The sequence below is a fragment of the Colobus angolensis genome, unplaced genomic scaffold, assembly GCF_000951035.1.
Source record: "Colobus angolensis palliatus isolate OR3802 unplaced genomic scaffold, Cang.pa_1.0 Scaffold13, whole genome shotgun sequence".
NCBI lineage: Eukaryota > Metazoa > Chordata > Mammalia > Primates > Cercopithecidae > Colobus > Colobus angolensis.
This window is the reverse complement of record NW_012114252.1, coordinates 9,158,506-9,177,272: the sequence shown is the minus strand read 5'-3', so window position 1 is coordinate 9,177,272 and position 18,767 is coordinate 9,158,506. Positions and strand designations below refer to the sequence as shown.

The window sequence follows — 18,767 nt, the reverse complement described above, 5'->3', positions numbered from 1 at the left end:
GGGGGAGGATCACCTGAGCTTGGGGAGGTTGAGGCTGCAGTGAACTGTGATCCTGTCACTGCACTCCAGCCTGGGTGACAGAATGAGACCTTGTCTCAAAATAAATCAATATAATAAATAAATAAATAAAATAAATGTCTACTTATAGATGACAATTGTCTATACAGAAAGTCCCCAGGACTCTACCAAAAGAAGCTCCTAGAGTCAATAAGTGAAATTAGAAAAGTCATGGGACACAGGACAAAAACAAAATCCACCACAGTTCAGTGTGCTAACAATGAAGAGTTGGAATCTGAAATTTTACAGCCATTTCGTGTGTACTATCTCCCCCCACAAAATATGAAATACTTAGATACAAATCTAACAAAACATGCAGGATTTGAGTGGTAAAAACTACAAAATTGCTTATGAAAGAAATCAGTGAAAAGCTAAATACATGGAGAGACAGCTGTGTTCACTGATCCGAAGATTTAATATAGTAAAGATGTCACTTCTCCCCAAGTTGACCTATAGGTTTATTGCCATTCCTATCAAAATCATAGCACTGTTTGTATGGGTATAAAAAAGCTGCTTCTAAAATATATATGGAAAGGCAAAGGAATTAGAATAGCTCAAATAATTTTGAAAAAGAATTAAGTTGCAAGAGTCTTACTACTACTAGTTTTAAAATGTACTGTAGAGTTACAGCAATGAAGACAAAATGATATTGGCAAAGAAATAGACCCATAGATGAATGAATAATCCCGACCCAAGGAACTGATTTTTTTCAAAGGTACAAAGACAGTTCAATGGATTAAGGGAAGTATTTTCAACAATCAATGTTGAAACATTTGAACATTCATATGTAAAAAATGAACTTGACCTAAACCTCAGATCTTATACACAATTCATATATAAAAATTATACTAAATTCTTATACATCTTATGTGAAAACTCAAAATTGATTATAGATCTACAAGTAAAATATAAAACTATAAAATTTATACAAGAAACGTAAACTCTTGTGACCCTGGGTTCTTAGCTATGACACCAAAAACACAATCTATAGAAGAAAAACGTGATAGAGTTCACCAAAACTAAAAATGTTTGTTCTGTCAATGTCACTTTTTTTTTTTTTTTTGAGACAGGGTCTTGCTCTCCTGCCCAGGCTAGAATGCAGTGGTGCAATCACAGCTCAGTGCAGCCTCATCCTTCTGGGCTCAAGTGATCCTTCTGCCTCAGCCTCCCAAGTAGCTGGGACTACAGGTGCGCACCAGCACACCCAGCTGATTTTTACTTTTGGTAGAGGTGGGGTCTCACTATGTTGCCCATGCTGGTCTCCAACTCCTGAGCTCAAGCAATCCTCCCATCCCAGCCTCCCAAAATTACAGGCATGAGCCACTGTGCTGGGCCTACACTAAGATGTGAGTACAAATTTGAATACATGCACCCAGCCAATATCAGTCTGAAGAGAATAAAAAGATTTGCTATGAACTGGGAGAAAATATTTAGAAATCATGTATTTGACAAAGAACTTGTATCCGAAATAAGTTAAGTACTCTAAAAGCTCAATGTAAAGAGAATTATACAGTGCGCAACTTTTTGAGGCTGGTTTCTTCCACAGCAAATTCATATAATCTTAATTTAAATTTAATTTTAAATAACCCAATTAAAAATGCAAAAGATTTGAGCAGATATGTCACCAAAGGAGATATCCACACATGACAAATAAACACATGAACAATAGCATTGGTCTTATTAAGGGAAATATAAATGAAGACCACAGGGAGTTATCACAACACACCTATCGGGTGGCTGTAATAATTGTTTTAACCCTGACAGTACCAAGTGCTGGTGAGGATGCGGGGCACCCAGAACTCCCTTGCATTGCTGGTGGGAGGACAAGATGCTGTAGCCCCTCTGAAAAACAGTTTGGCAGTTTCTTATACAGGTAAACACTCACCATGTGACCCAGCCACCCCACTCCTAGATACTTACCCTAGAGAACTGGAAACTTGTGTTCACATAAAAGCCCACACATGAATGTTTACAGAAGCTCTGTTTATAATCACCGAAGGTTGCAGATCACCCAAATGTCCTTCAATGGGGGATGCATAAACATCCACCACTCAGCAAAAAAGGGGACAGACTCAGTACAACGATATGAGTGCATTTCAGATGCATTGTGCTGTGGAAGAAGCCAGCCTCAAAAGATCACACACTTTTCTCTCTTAAACGTTGAGGGTGTGGGGAGGGGCTGGTCCTGCCCTGGGCTGGAGTGCCTCTTCTCACACCGGTGATTGGAGATATGGAGAAGGGGAAGGGAGGGACAGCTCACTGGTTCCTTTTGCAGTAGCTCTGTGGTTAAAAACGGAAATTGTTCTCTTGCCCAGTCCCACTCCCCCCTCAAAAGTGGCATTGACAGAACAATTGTATAATTCCATTTATGTGACATTTGCAGAAAGCCAAAAGCTCCAGGGACACAGAACACATTAGTGATTGGCTTGAGTTAGGAGTGGAGGAAAGGTTTGACTATGAGGTAGCACAATTTTGGGGTCCACGTATTCTGATTGTGACAGTATTTATAAATCAAGATACTGTTAAAATTTATATAGCACTGTACACCCCAAAAGTCAATTTACTATAAATAAATCTTTAATAAGAATAAACTGGGGGGAATGAGAGTAGTTCTCCTGTTCACCTCAACGTTCAACCCTAGTCTCCAGTCCCCTGTAGGCACAACTTTGATAATTTCTGATTTTAGCTTTTACGAGCTAGCACTAAAACACAAAATAATAGAGACCTATACTTTGGGACAATGTCTATTAACTTACTAATATAGGCTGGGCATGGTGGCTCATGCCTGTAATCCCAGAACTTTGGGAGGCTGAGGTGGATGGATCACCTGAGGTCAGGAGTTCAAGACCAGCCTGGTCAACATGGTGAAACACTGTCTCTACTAAAAATACAAAAATTAGTCAGGCATGGTGCATGTGCCTGTAATCCCAGCTACTCGGGAGGCTGAGGTAGAAGAAATGCTTGAACCCCGGAGGTGGAGGCTGCAGTGAGCCAAGATTTTGCCACTGCCCTCCACCCTGGACAACAGAGTGAGACCCTGTCTCAAAAAAACAAAACAAAACAAAACCAAAAAACAACTTACTAATACAAATGGTGGTGAAATGAACTTTTACTTTTCATCTCACCTCCTGTTTGCTTCACATTGTTAATATATATTAGATGTATGTTTCTGTTTTCCCTGTGCTAGGCTGAGTCTAAATAATAGATCCATAAACAGGATTTACAATATGACCCTATAAATAATATTTACAACATAATAAAGTGTAATCAGTCTGCAAGAGAAAATGTTACTTTATATTCTTGAAAATGTATCCCTCCACTGAAAATGTCTTGACTGTCCAGAGGTATTGGAATCTCCTATTACATTGATGAATTGTTCAGCAGTGCCTGTCTTGGTTGCTTTCATTTCACCAAGGCTTTCTTGCACAGCTTCACCTTTTTTTCCCTGTAACCCAGTTGGCCTCTTGTTAACAAAAACATAAGCCTTTACCCAGTCTCCAAGGTTACCGGCTTCCTAATTATACTATTATCCTGGGAATCCACTTTTCCTCCTGAAAAACCAACTCTTCAGCACATTCTTCGAGCTGACGGGAGCACTGGCTCTGTCGTCCTGTTGAACCACTATCCTGGTAGAATTTTTCACTGTGTGCCAGGTTAATGCCTTTCTTTCTTGGATTTCATGTCATCTTTCTCAGCCTTCTTTCTACTTTTGTGGCAGTGTATGGCCAAGTATCTTGTCAAGAGGAATATGAGATCAATTCCAAGTCATTGCTTGCCTGAAAATGCCTTTTTGTTTTCTCACACTTGGTTCATTGGCTGGACACCATTTTCTTCCATAACTTTGGAGGCTTGACTAAAAGATTTAAAAAAAAAAAAAAAAAAGCACCTGCCGATCTTTGTGGTTGATTTCCATTTCTTCTCATCAAACTTTCGGCGTCTTCCTTCTCTTTGGTGTTCCCAAATTTCTCTGCAGTGTAACTAAACACGGCTATAATTGTGTATAATTGTATTCATCTTGCCAGCACAGTGACTTTGGGGTCCTGAGGTTCTACTTTCTTTCACCTAACCGAAACAATGAAATTTATAGAAGAAAACCAAAACCACATGTGACCAAAAAAAGGAAAAAGAACTTGGGCTTCATAAAAATGGAAAACTTTGTGCTGCAAATGATGTGATCAAGAATTGAAGGGACAACCCACAGAATGGGAGAAAATATTTACAAATCATATATCTGAGAAGGGACTCATATCCAGAATATATAAAGAACTCTCACAACTCAGTACTAAAAAGACAACCCAAGTTTTAAAATGGGCACAGTATTTAAATAGATATTTCTTCAAAGAAGATACCCAAACAAGCATATGAATATATGTTCAAAGTTGTTAGTTTTTAGGGAAATTTTAATTAAAACCACAGTGAGATACCACTGCATACCTTCTAGGTTCTGATCAAAAAGATAGGCAATAGGCCAGGCACGGTGGCTCACGCCTATATTCCCAGCACTTTGGGAGGCCAAGGTGGTCAGATCACCTGAGGCCAGGAGTTCGAGACCAGCCTAGCCAACATGGTGAAACCCCGTCTCTACTAAAAATACAAAAATCAGCTGGGCGTGGTAGCAGGTACCTGTAACCCCAGCTACTTGGGAAGCTGAAGCAGGAGAATCGCTTGAACCTGGGAGGTGGAGGTTGCAGTGAGTCGAGACTGTGCCATGGCTCTCCAGCCTGGGCAACAAGAGTGAAACTCCATCTTAAAAAAAAAAAAAAAAAAAAGGTAGACAATAACAAGTATTGTTAAGGATGCAGGTAAACTGGACCTCTTAGCTGGGCATGGTGGCTCATGCCTGTAATCCCAGCACTTTGGGAGGCCAAGGTGGGCTGATTGCTTGAACCCAGGAGTTCAAGACCAGCCTGAGCAAAATGGCAAAACCCTGTCCCTACAAAAAATACAAAAATTAGCCAGGCATGGTGGTGTGTCCCAGCTACTCGAGAAACTGAGGTGGGTGGATCACCTGAGTGGTTGAGGCTGCAATGAGCCATGTTGGTGCCACTGCACTGCAGCCTGGGTGACAAAGTGAGACTCCATCTTCAAACAAACAAACAAACAAATAAATAAAAATTAGAACTCTTATTCACTGCTGGTGGAAATCTAAAATGGTACAGCCACTTTGAAAAACAGTTCTTTGAAATGTTAAACATAGAGTTTTACTATATAACTCAGCAGTGTCACTCCTAGGTATATAACCATGTTGACCAAAATTAAGGATGTCGAGGCAGAAATAATTTGATTTATTGGAAGCCAAATGTGAGGATCAACCTGGAAGAGACATCAGCAAAGTAGGGCATGTCCCAGAGTCTGCTGCAAGTTGAAAGGCTCTTATAAGAAAGTTTAGGAAGACCGGGTGTGGTGGCTCATGCTTGTAATCCCAGCACTTTGGGAGGTGGAGGCAGGAGAATCACTTGAGGCCAGGAGTTCAAGACCAACCTGGGCAATACAGCAAAGCTCCCTCTCTACAAAAATAACAATTTAAAAATTAGCCAGGCATGGTGGTGCACTCCTGCAGTCCTAGCTACTTAGGAGGCTGAGATGAGAAGATTGTTTGAGCCCAGGAGTTCAAGGCTGCAGTAAGCCGTGATCGCACCACTGCACTCCAGCCTGGGTGACAGAGTGAGGCCCTATCTTTTATTTAAAAAAAAAAAAGGTAAGTTTAGAAAAGAGGGGACTCCTCATATTAGAGCTTTCCATTTTCCTTCTTTCTCTCTTTCTCTCTCTCTCTTTCTCTCTTTCTTTTTTTTTTGAGATAGAGTTTTGCTCTTGTTGCCCAGACTAGAGTGCAGTGGCACGATCTCGGCTCACCGCAAACTCCGCCTCCCGGATTCAAGCGATTCTCCTGCCTCAGCCTCCCGAGTAGCTGAGATTACAGGCATGCACCACCATGCCCAGCTAATTTTGTATTTTTGGTAGAAATGGGGTTTCTCCATGTTGGTCAGGCTGGTCTTGAACTCCTGACCTCAGACGATCTGGCCTTCTCAGCCTCCCAAAGTGCTGGGATTACAGGCATGAGCCACCATGGCCGGCCCGAGCTTTCCACTTTTATTGGAGTTTATAATACAGAGGTTATGATCACTGACTACAGATGACAACATATGGGCTAAAATGTTTTAGCACAAGACAGTCAGTAAAACGTCACGATTCAGAAGCAAATCCGCGTCCTTTTCAGTGTTAGTGGGCTGTGTATTAATCAGTATATCAGCACAGTAAGATTGGAAGGAGTCACGATAAGACTCTACTCAGGGACAGGATGTAAGCCATGCATTGTGAGCCCTCCCCCAGGTGGTTAATTTGGAAGCCTGCCAAATGTGACATGAGGTGTCACCCCGAAGAGATGAAAACATGTCCACACAAAAACTTGTGCATGAATGTTCATTGCAGCATTATACACAATAGAGAAAACATACAAACAAATGCAATGCCCATCAGCTGGCAAAAGGTGGTATATCCATATGATGGAATGTTACTCATAAAAAGGAATGAAGTGGCCGGGTGTGACGGCTCACACCTGTAATCCCAACACTTTTTGGGAGGCTAAGGTGGGTGGATCACAAGGTCAGGAGATTGAGACCATCTGGCTAACACGGTAAAACCCCATCTCTACTAAAAATACAAAAAATTAGCCAGGCGTGGTGGCACGTGCCTGTAGTCCCAGCTACTCAGGAGGCTGAGGCAGGAGAATCGCTTGAACCCAGGAGGCAGAGGTTGCAGTGAGCCGAGATCGCACCACTGCCCTCCAGTCTGCGCAACAGAGAGAGACTCCGTCTCCAAAAAACCAAAAAATAGAAAGGAATAGAGTACGGATACGTGCCACAATATGAATGAATGTGAAAGACAATATGCTAAGAGGGAGCAGCTGGTTACAGAGACCTGCATGGAATGATTCCATTGAAATGAAGTGGCAGGCAGCGCCATAGAGACAGAAAGCAGATGAGTGGCTGCCAGGGGGCCGGGGAGGAAAGAATGGGAGTGTTTAGACATGTTTAATTGTGCAAATCCTTACCATTGTGTCACAGTTGCCTCCAGTATTCAGGGCAGCCAACATTGCACAAGTTTGTAGCTTAGGAGCCACAGGCCATACCCATGCAGCCTGGGGGTGTAGTAGGCGGCACCATCTAGATGTGGGTGAGTGCCCGCTATGAGGTTCCCATCACCGCAGAATCGCCTCCTGACACATTGCTCAGACCCCATCCCCATCATTAAGTGACTTGGGACTGTGTTTTCATTTCTTATTGCACCAGCCCTAAGACACAGGCCAGGCAGCTCGAAGTCCTCAAGTCTGATGGCTGCTAAGTTACAAAGCCAGGCCTCAGGCCCAGCGCTCGGCTTCCTCGTCTCATACTCTGCCCACGCGCTGTCTTGTGTGTGGATGATCTTCACCTTTGATAAAAGCAGCTCTCACAGTCTACAGCAGTGTGAATTCTAGCTAAGGCCCATGTGGATCTGTCTCAGGTTCCATTTTCTGTATTCATCACCTATCAAATGACACCGAGGAGAAGGCCTCGGGACTTGAGGACCTGAGTTTAATTCATAGATATTTTCTCCCAGCACCTAGAATTTGACCAGTATTATTTGTTGCCACAAAGCTGATGAACCTTGGCCCCGTATTTTGGGGATGGAGAGGTTAAATTGTTCTTTACACTGCTGAGGTGTACACTAGTAAGACTTACTGTTCTCTGCATTGGATGATCTGCTCTCGGCCTTCACTCACATGTTTGGTAGGAAAAGTCGACTGGTCTTATTTTGGGCAGCACCCTCCTGGTCATTAGGGTTGTATGAGAGTTTCAGGGTCGTCTATAGCCTGGAACAGCTATGAAAGGGGTCTGTAATCAGCCATCCTTGCTGTTCACCATCCGTATGGTCCTATGAAGGCGAACAATTCACCGATTCCATGTGAAATGTAGCCTCATGGGACTTTGTAGAGATAGGAAGCCTCAGACCTGGAAGCCGGTCTTACTGGGTATATTCCATTCAAAGCTGGATTCCAGCAGGATGCTGACCGCTGTCAGTCCAGGATCACACAGGCCTCCACCCTCTGAAGGGGATTCCTTAAAGCTGTCTCTCGGCCAGGTGTCGTGACTCGTACCCATAACCCTAGTGCTTTGGGAGACTGTGGAGCGAGGATCTCTTGAGGCCAGGAGTTTAAGACCAGGCTGGGCAACACAGCCAGACCCTTGTCTCTACAAAATAAAAATAAAAATTAGCCAGGCATGGTGGCACACACCTGTAGTCCCAGCTACTCAGGAAGCTAAGGTGGGAGGATCACTTGAGGCCAAGAGTTTGAGGCTGCTTTCAACTGTGATTGTATCACTGCACTCTAGCCTGGGCAACAGAGCAAGACCTCATCTCTAAAAAAGACTAAAAACACTGTCTCTTGTTACGGGGTTGGCCCACTTCTTCTTCTCCAATCCCAGGTGCCTTCGCCACCTGAGGCTCCTAGAGGCAGGAAGTAGGTGGGCTTTCCTCCTCAATCCCTAAAGAAGGGGGGTGTCCTTTAGGAACTGGGGTCTATCTTTTAGGAACTGGGCAGCATCTTGTTTTGGTCTTTCACTACTCGAACGCTAAAGTTTTTGGCCAGGCACGGTGGCTCACATCTGCAATCCTAGCAATTTGAGAGGCCAAAGTGGGCAGATCACCTGAGGTCACGAGTTCAAGACCAGCCTGGCCAACATGGTGAAACCCTGTCTCTACTAAAAATACAAAAATGAGCTGGGCATGGTGGTGCATGCCTGTAATCCCAACTACTCGGGAGGCTGAGACAGGAAAATCGCTTGAACCTGGGAGGCAGAGGTTGCAGTGAGCCGAGATTGCACCACTGCACTCCAGCATGGGCGACAGAGCGAGATGCCATCTCTAAATAAATAAATAAATAGATAAAGTTTCTGAAACAAGGAACACAAAGGCATGGCTACCCTCCTGAAGGGAAGAGGCCAGTACCTACTTCAGTCCCTGCTTAATATCCTAACGTATTGAATGAGGTTAGATTTACAAAGTACTTAGAGCAGTACCTAGCACGTATAAACACTGTTAAATACATTCTTTTAGGTGTGTTCTCATGAGTGGGTGAGCAGTGATAAACCTAGGGTTCTTCACTGTCTGTCTTTATTCTCTAGAAATATTCTGAAAACATCTTAAACGCCTTCAAAATAGGGAGTATTGCCCAACTTCAGGTGCATGAACTGTGACCTAGAATATATTTTTTTCTAGTTCAGTTACAAGACAGGTGGTTTTCTGTTTCAGATTTGTAAATACTTTTAACGAGCTCATCACCATCACAATGAATGGGAAAATTTATGCAAATGTCAGCAGCAACAATGCCAGCAACTACCAGTTTTTTCCTTCTGGCATGTAAGTACCTAGACTGAACGCTTCACTCAAAGGTTCAATAATTTTTCTTTAAAAAATACATTGAAACTTTTAATGCCAAGAATGTTAACCAATATTATTCTTTCTTTTGATAGAAAAGGCTTCACAATAAGTTCAACAGAGATTCCACCACAATGTCAACCTAATTTCAAGACTTTCTACCTTGAATTTGGTAGTGCTTATACCTATACAGTCCAAAGGAAGGTTAGTAACTTGTTTCATTGTAGCAGAAGATCTGCTCGAACTCGATTGATAACGAAGACTCACAAGCACTTAGGACATAATGATTTAACTAGAGTGATGTTAGGATCTGTATTTTAAATGGGCTTAGAATTAATTCACTTGGCTAATTCTTTAACTTATTGTTGACTTAATCATTAGAAAGAATCTAAACAGACTGACTTCCCCTGGAGAATAATTTATGTTAACCAATATCTGATGCCTCTTTATAGACTATTAACGTGGACTTAAGGAACTCATAGTTCAAAGAGAGGGCAGTGTTTTAAAATGACTTCCAACCTATTCTCTTATCTGAAAGAAAAATGCTAGTGAACGTATCTTCAAATCCCATCGCAAGTGTAAAATGTGGTGTTGCCTTATGGTTAAAATGTGTATGTACTTGACAAATCATATGATGTAACCCTAGAAGGTCAAACTCAATTTACCTGTTCGAACAATTTTTATTTTAGGAGCTATCTCAACCTCTTCTGCTTTTTCCTTACTGCTGCAGAATGACGGCTGCCCCGAAGTGAAGGAATTTGAAGATATTTCAGCCAACACGGTTAACATGGCTCTGCAAATCCCGCAGTATTTTCTTCTCACCTGTGGCGAAGTGGTCTTCTCTGTCACGGGACTGGAATTCTCATATTCTCAGGTTTCTTGTTCGTTGTATTTACCACCCATCTGCTATACCCCCGCCTGCAGAAAATGCTGATGGGACTTAATTTAAATCTGGGATAACTATGTTTTTCGAAAGTCTAGAAAGCATTATGGTATCTTCCGTAGAGCAAGGTCTCTGAGATCGACAAGTGTTGTCCTTACTGAATAAGAGTTATTACTCTCTTCAGCTTTGCGAGAACATGTGTTCATATGTGTCTATAGACCCACAGTCATACCCTAGACATTTAGCGTCCAGTATTTATTACTGACTGCTACCAGGGCGATAAAGGTCAGCAGATTCTCCTTTCTGAAACAACCAGATGTAACCAACCATTCATAAAACAGCTCAATTACAGGTCTATGTCCTCATGATAGGTTTGGTTGAGGTCTCTTTATAGCTCCCAGTAGACACACCAAATAAGGTCTAGCTTTAAAAGTAAAAAAAACATTAGCTGAGCATGGTAGAGCACGCTTGTGGTCCCAGCTACTTGGGAGGCTGAGGCAGGAGGATTCCTTAAACCCAGGAGTCCAAGGCAGCAGTGAGCTGTGATCGCACCACTGCACTCCAGCATGGGCAACAGAGCAAGACACTGTCTCAAAAACAAAACAAAACAAAACAAAAGCTTAAAAGAATTATTGCTTTTAAGTGTGTTAGACTAATGAGCTAGGTTTTATTGATACCCAAATTAGAGCTTAATTGTTGAACTGTGTTGTCCGAACTATAGTTATAGGCATTATAGCACATAATGCCTAGTACCATCAATTTTTATGGTAAAACAGCCAAGGCCAGGCACGGTGGCTCAAGCCTGTAATCACAGCACTCTGGGAGGCCGAGACAGGTGGATCACGAGGTCAGGAGATCGAGACCATCCTGGCGAACACGGTGAAACCCCGTCTCTACTGAAAAATACAAAAACTAGCCGGGCGAGGTGGCGGGCGCCTGTAGTCCCAGCTACTCGGGAGGCTGAGGCAGGAGAATGGTGTAAACCCGGGAGGCGGAGCTTGCAGTGAGCTGAGATCCGGCCACTGCACTCCAGCCTGGGCGACAGAGCAAGACTCTGTCTCAAAAAAAAAAAAAAAAAAAAAAAAAAAAAAAAAAAAAAGGAAAACAGCCAAGATGAGTCAGAAAATCACTTACTTTCTGTGATAACCTCACAGGTTAATAGAGGACATAACTATAATGCAGATGACAGGTGTTTGAAGAGATCTTTTGGAGATGTGGCAGGAAAGCCACAGAAGGGCAAGCTTGCAGCCCAGGGCAGCCTGCATTTGAGGGGAAGACTATGCCAGGCTGGGTGGCTTCACTTGGAAACTCTCCTGTAGAAAGAGGATCAACTCCTCTGTAGATGTGTCCGTGTAGCTAAGAGGACAGCTTTGCAAGGATGTGGAGCATGAAACACAGAGATTCTTGTCTACTCACCTGTGAGTGTGTGGGTATCTTGTTACTCAAGTGATGATCCTTTTTACGTTGAGGTCACCTGACTTTACGTGTGCATTGTTAGGGTGCTCTGCTTCATTAAATGCCCATCAGTGAGCTGTGTTCTCCTGCTTGGAGGGTGAGACCTGGAGCGGGACTCACTTTGCTTTGCTTCCTCAGGCTCCTTCCAACATGAAGTCGGTGCTGCAGGCAGGATGGCTGCTGACGGTGGCTGTTGGCAACATCATCGTGCTCATTGTGGCAGGGGTGGGCCAGATCAGCAAACAGGTATGGCGTGGGAGAGGAGATTGCACATCCCTCTGTCTTTCCTATTCATGGCCATCACAGTGGCCCTCCCTAGCCCTGTCTGCTCTGTGTGGTCATCTGGGCTAATAGCTGGATTAAACTGCCAGACCAGCCAGGGCTGTTCCCAAATAGCCTTATGGCAAAGTATCTGCTGATTCTTCCTCTTCTTCCTCTTCTTCCTTTTCTTCCTGTTCTTCCTCTTCTTCCTCTTCTTCCTCTTCCTCCTCCTCCTCCTCCTCTTCCTCTTCCTCTTCTTCCTCTTCCTCTTCTTCTTCTTCTTGTTCTTCTCCTCCTTTCTCCTTTCTCCTTTCTCCCTCCTCCCTCCTCCCTTCTTCCTCCTCCTCCCCCCTCTCCTCCTCCCCCCCTCCCTCTTCTTCTCCTTCTCCTTTTTTTCTTCTCCTCCCTTCTCTTTCCTTCTTTTCTTCTTCTTTTCTTCTTTTCTCCTTCTCCTCCTCCTCCTCCTCCTTCTTCCTTCCTCCCTCCTCCCTCCTCTCTCCTCCTCCTCCTTCTCCTTCTTCTTCTTTTCTTTTCTTTTTTTTTTTTTAGACAGAGTATCACTCTATTGCCCGGCTGGAGTGGAGCTGTGCGATCTTGGCTCACTGCAACCTCCGCCTCTTGGGTTCAAGCGATTCTCCTGCCTCAGCCTCCAGAGTAGCTGGGCCTACAGGCGTCCACCACCACACCCAGCTAATTTTTGTATTTTTAGTAGAGACAGGGTTTCACCATGTTGGCCAGGATGGTCTCGATCTCTTGACCTCGTGATCTGCCCACCTCGGCCTCCTAAAATGCTGGGATTACAGGCGTGAGCCACTGCACCTGGCCTGCTGATTCTTCTTCTTTCTACTTGTTGTTAGTGCAGCTGGAAATTGATAACCAAAATAGCCGGAATGGGTTAACTTGAAGTCACCCTTACATGTTTTACTGTCAAGGGAAACATCTCTCCTAGCTTCAGTGAATGCAGCTTAGTAGCTGCCAAGCAGACACATGTTATCCTGAAACTTTCACAACACCTGGAGTTAAAGCCATCCTAGAGATGGTTATAATTTTTCCAGTCAAAATTAAATGAGGGCTCTACTGATACTTACACTCTTTCCTTCTGCACTGTAGCATGTCTGCCTCATAAGGGAGCTGTTATCCCATCCGTTTCATGACTTCCTGCACCAGGTCCCAGCAGCAGATGTGCTAATGCTGTGTGCTTATGAGCTCCAGGTGTTTCCAAGGGGGAGCATGGTGCTCTTAACTTGCTAGAGTTCAGCACATTCATTTTTCCCCCGTGGGCACTGCTTGCTGTTCTCTCGGTTCGCACCCTTCCAGGGTTCAGCCTTATGTCTTAAGGCTTGAGCGTTTCAGACATTTTCTCTCATCTTCCCAAAGTCTGTTGTTTCTGTACCTTAGTGCTGTTCAAAACATGTTGTCTATATTAGCATCTATCTATCTGGGGCATTCCAGAAAAGCTGGCCTTACTGTATCTGTATTGGTTGCTTACCAATTTTCCATAATTTAATTTCAAAGTACTCTCCATCTGCATGTAGCAAGAAAATATACACACCATATATTCATCAATATGACCTGTTTTATTTTTATTCTTTTTCCTGCTCCAACTCTGATTTCTTCACAGTGGGCTGAGTACATTCTATTTGCTGCGTTGCTTCTGGTCGTCTGTATAATTTTTGCCATCATGACTCGATTCTATACTTACATCAATCCAGCAGAAATCGAAGCTCAATTTGATGAGGATGAAAAGAAAAAGAGCCTGGAAAAGAGTAACCCATATTTCATGTCGGGGGCCAACTCACAAACACAGATGTGAAGGTCAGGAAGCAAGTGGAGGAAGGACTGGACCGGCAGATGCCCTGACCTCTGCCCCCAGGTAGCAGGACACTCCATTAGATGGCCTCTGGTGGGGAAGACTTCACAATTGGGAACTAAACCATGAATGCTATTTTCTTTTTTTTCTTTTTTCTTTTCTTTTCTTTTTTTTTTTTTTTTGAGACAGAGTTTTGCTCTTGTTGTGCAGGCTGGAGTGCAATGGCGCGATCTCAGCTCACTGCAACCTCCGTCTCGCAGGTTCAAGTGATTCTCCTGCCTCAGCCTCCCGAGTGGGCTGGGATTACAGGCATGCACCACCATGCCCGGCTAATTTTGTATTTTTAGTAGAGATGGGGTTTCACTGCGTTGGCCAGGATGGTCCCGATCTCTTGACCTGGTGCCCGCTTGGCTTGCCGAAGTGCTGGGATTACAGGCGTGAGCCACCGCACCCGGCCGTGAATGCTGTTTTCTAAGCAGCCAGCAATGAATCTAAAATTCTGGAAGAAGTCTTCTGTTTGAAAGGCTTATTTAAGCCACACATACACACACTGTCTTAGAGCACTGAGAGCCCACCCTGCATTTGTCATCTTCCCGATCACACAAATGATGTTATTTTGGACTAGCTTAATCTTGAAAGGGTAACAGAGTTTCCTGTTCTACATTGTTCATCTCTAACACTCTTATGAAAACTATTCTAAAGGAGGCAGGAGCCAAGGCTGCAAGTGAACGTGCAGGTTTGAGAATGGCTGTGATAAGGACCAGCTGGTATTAACTGATAACTTTACCTTTGGGTTTTTGTTGTTTTGTTTTTCTAGTCCCTACCTCTATTTAAATTATGGATAACTCGAAAGACAGCTCATGTGAAGGCCAGTAATGATTTTTTTGAAGTTTCAATGGTGTGAAATAAATTTCTGTTCTTAAGCATAAGTGTTCATGGGTCTTTGGGTAGGGTAAGAAATCTTTAACATACTATCTGATTATAAAAGGAGCGCCAGTTCATTAAAAATTCTTCCTGGTCCTGTTTTCCCCAGGGATGATTGATTGATTGATTGCTAGACAACTAGATAAAGGTAGGTAGGTAGGTATTTTAGACATAGATTTTTGTCATGTATTCTGGATTATTTTTGGTAGCCTTTTTTTTTTTTTTAAGACCAGGTGTAGCTCTGTCATGCAGGCAGGAGTGCAGTGGCACCTTCTTGGCACACTGCAACCTCTGCTTCCTGGGCTCAAGCTAACCTCTCGCCTCAGCCCTGCAAGTAGTTGGGACTATAGGTGCAAACAACCACACCCTGCTAATTTTTATAGAGACAGGGTTTTATCATGTTGCCCCAGCTGGTCTCGAACTGCTGAGCTTAAACAATCCACCTGCCTCTCAAAGTGCTAGAATTACAGGCATGAGCCACCGAGCCTGGCCTGGTAGCTTCTTTGTTTTTTTGAGTCGGAGTTTTGTTCTTGTTGCCCAGGCTGGAGTGCAATGGCCAGATCTTGGCTCACTGCAACCTCCGCCTCCCAGATTCAAGCAATTCTCCAGCATCAGCCTCCTGAGTAGCTGAGATTATAGTCACCTACCACCACACCTGGCTAATTTTTGTATTTTTAGTAGAGATGGGGGTTTCACCATGTTGGCCAGGCTGGTCTCGAACTCCTGACCTCAGGTGATCCGCCTGCCTCGACTTCCCAAAGTGCTGGGATTACAGGTGTGGGTCACTGGGCCAGGCCACCTCCTTTCTAAATGACTAACAAAAGTGGTGAGTATTTATTGAACACTGAGTATGTGCAGACAGCATGCCAAGCACTCTCTTGAATGAAATTTACAAACATGCAATCCTTGCCACAGACCTGTAAGGTAGATTACCATTACCCATTCCCATTCCACAGAGGAGAAAACAGGCAGGGCGAAACCAAGTACCCTGCCCCAGGCCATCCCAGGCCTGCTCCACAGCCCAGCTGCCAGTCATTGCGCAGAGCCGCCTCTCACTGCCGATGCTCAATGGACAGTATGGATTAATTCTATTTTAATCCTTATAACTAAACTAAGGAAGGCTTTTTTATTCCCATTTTAGAGACATGGAAACCGGAGAATGTGAAGTTTAAGTAACTGGTCCAAGGCCATATATCTGGCAGCTCGCTGAGCCAGGATTTGAACCCAAGCATGTCTGGGCAAAAGAAAGCCCTGTTAACCACGACACTATGCCGTCCTTGTTCACATAACAGAAAGCAAACTTGTGATGGCTGAGGCCATGTAAAGGCGGCAAGGGAAGGCAAAGTGGGCACTGAAGGGCTGCAGAGAGGGAACTGTCCACTTGAAGCGCAGGATGAACCCCCAGGCCTGGCCTTGGTGGGTAAGAGGGGCTTAAGTGTGCAGAAAGGAGAGGCTGAAAAACCCTGCTCTCAAAGGGCTAAACAGAAAAGATTCAGCACACTTGTCCTCTTAGTGGAGTCGGGGCCTCCTGTAAGGATATTGGAACCCCCTCCCTCATGGGCCTGGTTTGTGAGTGCCCTACTGCCGATGGCTGTCCCTGTGGGTAATTAGCTCTGAAACTCACCAAGCAGAAGGCCATTGTCTCACCTGGAGGGGCAGTGGCTTGGGGACGGAGTGGGTGAGAGCCACAGAAAAGGAGTGTCCAGGGACAGCAAAGGAGAGGGAAGGAAGGCCTGTAGCATGGAAGTCCATGGGCCTACAGCACAGGGCAGCAAGAATGGGCAGGCTCTTCCATTTATTTTAAAATTATGGCAAAATACAGACCAGGTGAGATGTGTGTGGTGTGGTATGGTGGCTCCTGCCTATAATCCCAGCACTTTGGGAGGCTGAGACAGGCGGATCACCTTAGGTCAGGAGTTCGAGACCAGCCTGGCCAACATGGTGAAACCCCGTCTCTACTAAAAATACAAAAAATGAGCCAGGCCTGGTGGTGGGTGCCTGTAATCCCAGCTGCTCAGGAGGCTGAGGCAGGAGAATCACTTGAACCCGAGGGACGAAGGCTGCAGTGAGCCAGGATTGTGTCCCTAAGCTGCAGCCTGGGCAACAGAGTGAGACTTTGTCTCAAAAAATAAAATTATGGCAAAATACAGATAAGGGAACATTACTATTTGAATCCATTTTTAATCTGCAGTTGAGTGGCATGAAAAACATCCTCATTGCTGGAGGACCATGGCCACCATCCATCTCCAGAACTTTTTCATCATGGCCACCGTCCATCTCCAGAACTTTTTCATTTTGCAAACGGGAACTCTGTCCCCACTCCAGACTAACTCCCTACTGTACCCCCTCACCCCGGAGGCCACCAGAGTGAGAGAAATGAAAAAGCCATTCTCCTTCCATGTGCCTGTGTGCTGTGGTGCTGAGGGCTCCTGGGCTTTCTCAAGAGCGTCCTATGTGTCCAGGTTTCTGTCTCCAGCCCCGATCTGAGGCAGTGAGCAGGGAGCGAGCCTGGGCCTCCAGGACTCTCGGGTCTATCAGCAAGGATACCGCCATCTCCTGGTCCATCAACAAGGACACAGCCACCTCCAGCAGCTGCTGTGAGAGGAGTGTGACTTTTCATCTCGCCTCCTGCTAATGTCTGGTGATTCAGAACCACTGGGGTTTTCATGTGATGTAATGTCTGGCTTGTTCTAATGAGGCTCCTAGACTCCATAGATGTGTTTAAGACTCAAAAGCCATGGAAACCGAAATCTGGTGGGGTGCTGTTCTGGTGCATCTGGAACAAAAAGCCATGCATTTCTGAGGGCTGAATGTTCTGGAGGCCAGCGTGGGGCCCTGTATTATTCACAGTCCACTTTTGCGTTATTATAAAGGAAAACTTGCGACTGAGTCATTTATAAAGAAAAGAGTTTTATTTGGCCTGTGGTTCAGCAGGCTGCACAGGCGTGGCACCAACCTCTGCTTGGCTTCCAGCGAGGCCCCACGGCAGAAGGCAGAGCCGAAGCAGGCCCATCACATGGCGAGAGTGGGAGCAAGAGAGAGTGGGGGGATCCCAGACTTTTAAACAACCCGGTCTCATGTGAACTAACGGAACGACAACTCACTCATCACCAACGGAATGGCACAAAATCATTCAGGAGGGACCCACCCCGGTGATCCAGACACCTCCCACTGGCCCCACCTCCAACACCGGGGATTGCAGTTAACCTGAGGTTTGGAGGGGACACACACCCCAACCATGTCAGTCCCTAAGAGCTTTGTACCTTCTGGCAGTCGGAGGATTTATCAAGCAGCCCTTTGTGCCTGGGGGCCATTCTACTCCTAGCACTGAGGCAAGGAAAGCATTTCCAAGCCGGACACAGCGGCTCACGCCTGTAATCCCAGCACTTTGGGAGGCCGAGGTGGGCTGATCACCTGAGGCCAGGAGTTCGAGACCAGCCTGGCCAACATGGCGAAACCCTGTCTCTACTGAAAATACAAAAATTAGCCGGGGTGGTGGCAGGTGCCTGTAATCCCAGCTACTCAGGAGGCTGAGGCAAGAGAATCACTTGAACCTGGGAGGCGGAAGTTACAGTGAGCCGAGATGGCGCCACTGCAGTCCCGGCTGGGCAACACGAGTGAAACTCCATCTCATTTAAAAAAAAAAAAAAAGAGCATTTCCCTTCACAGTTTCCATTTCATAGGTTTCTCCTACAAAGTTCCCTGTCCCCGTCACCACAGGGAAGAGAGGGGAGGCCCAGACCACCTGTCCGAGGGCCCAGTTGACACACAGGTCCCTGCTTTGCAGTGGCTGGTAGATGGAACTGAGAGCCCGTCTGCCAGCTGGTGCCTTGGGGCAGAGATAGCCTTGCTGTCCATGATGCTCGGCCTGAGTTTTCATCTTCAGGAAGGCCGAACTTCAATAAGTCCGGAGTCTGACTCAGGTCCTGGATTTGATTTACAAACCTGGAAAGGATCTGGAAT

At 45.0% G+C, this 18,767-nt stretch overlaps 1 protein-coding gene across 1 annotated transcript in view; it reads left to right on the top strand.

Moving 5' to 3' along the window:
* The window catches only part of SLC15A1 (solute carrier family 15 (oligopeptide transporter), member 1), a 78,362-nt gene extending 63,559 nt beyond the window's left edge, over positions 1 to 14,803 (top strand). The window contains exons 19-23 of the mRNA XM_011933815.1: positions 9,346 to 9,453; positions 9,567 to 9,675; positions 10,202 to 10,345; positions 11,948 to 12,055; positions 13,692 to 14,803. Coding sequence (XP_011789205.1) covers positions 9,346 to 9,453; positions 9,567 to 9,675; positions 10,202 to 10,345; positions 11,948 to 12,055; positions 13,692 to 13,883 — 661 coding nt within the window. The 3' untranslated portion in view covers positions 13,884 to 14,803. The remainder of the gene's footprint in view (positions 1 to 9,345; positions 9,454 to 9,566; positions 9,676 to 10,201; positions 10,346 to 11,947; positions 12,056 to 13,691) is intronic.
* The last annotated feature ends 3,964 nt before the right edge of the window (positions 14,804 to 18,767 follow it).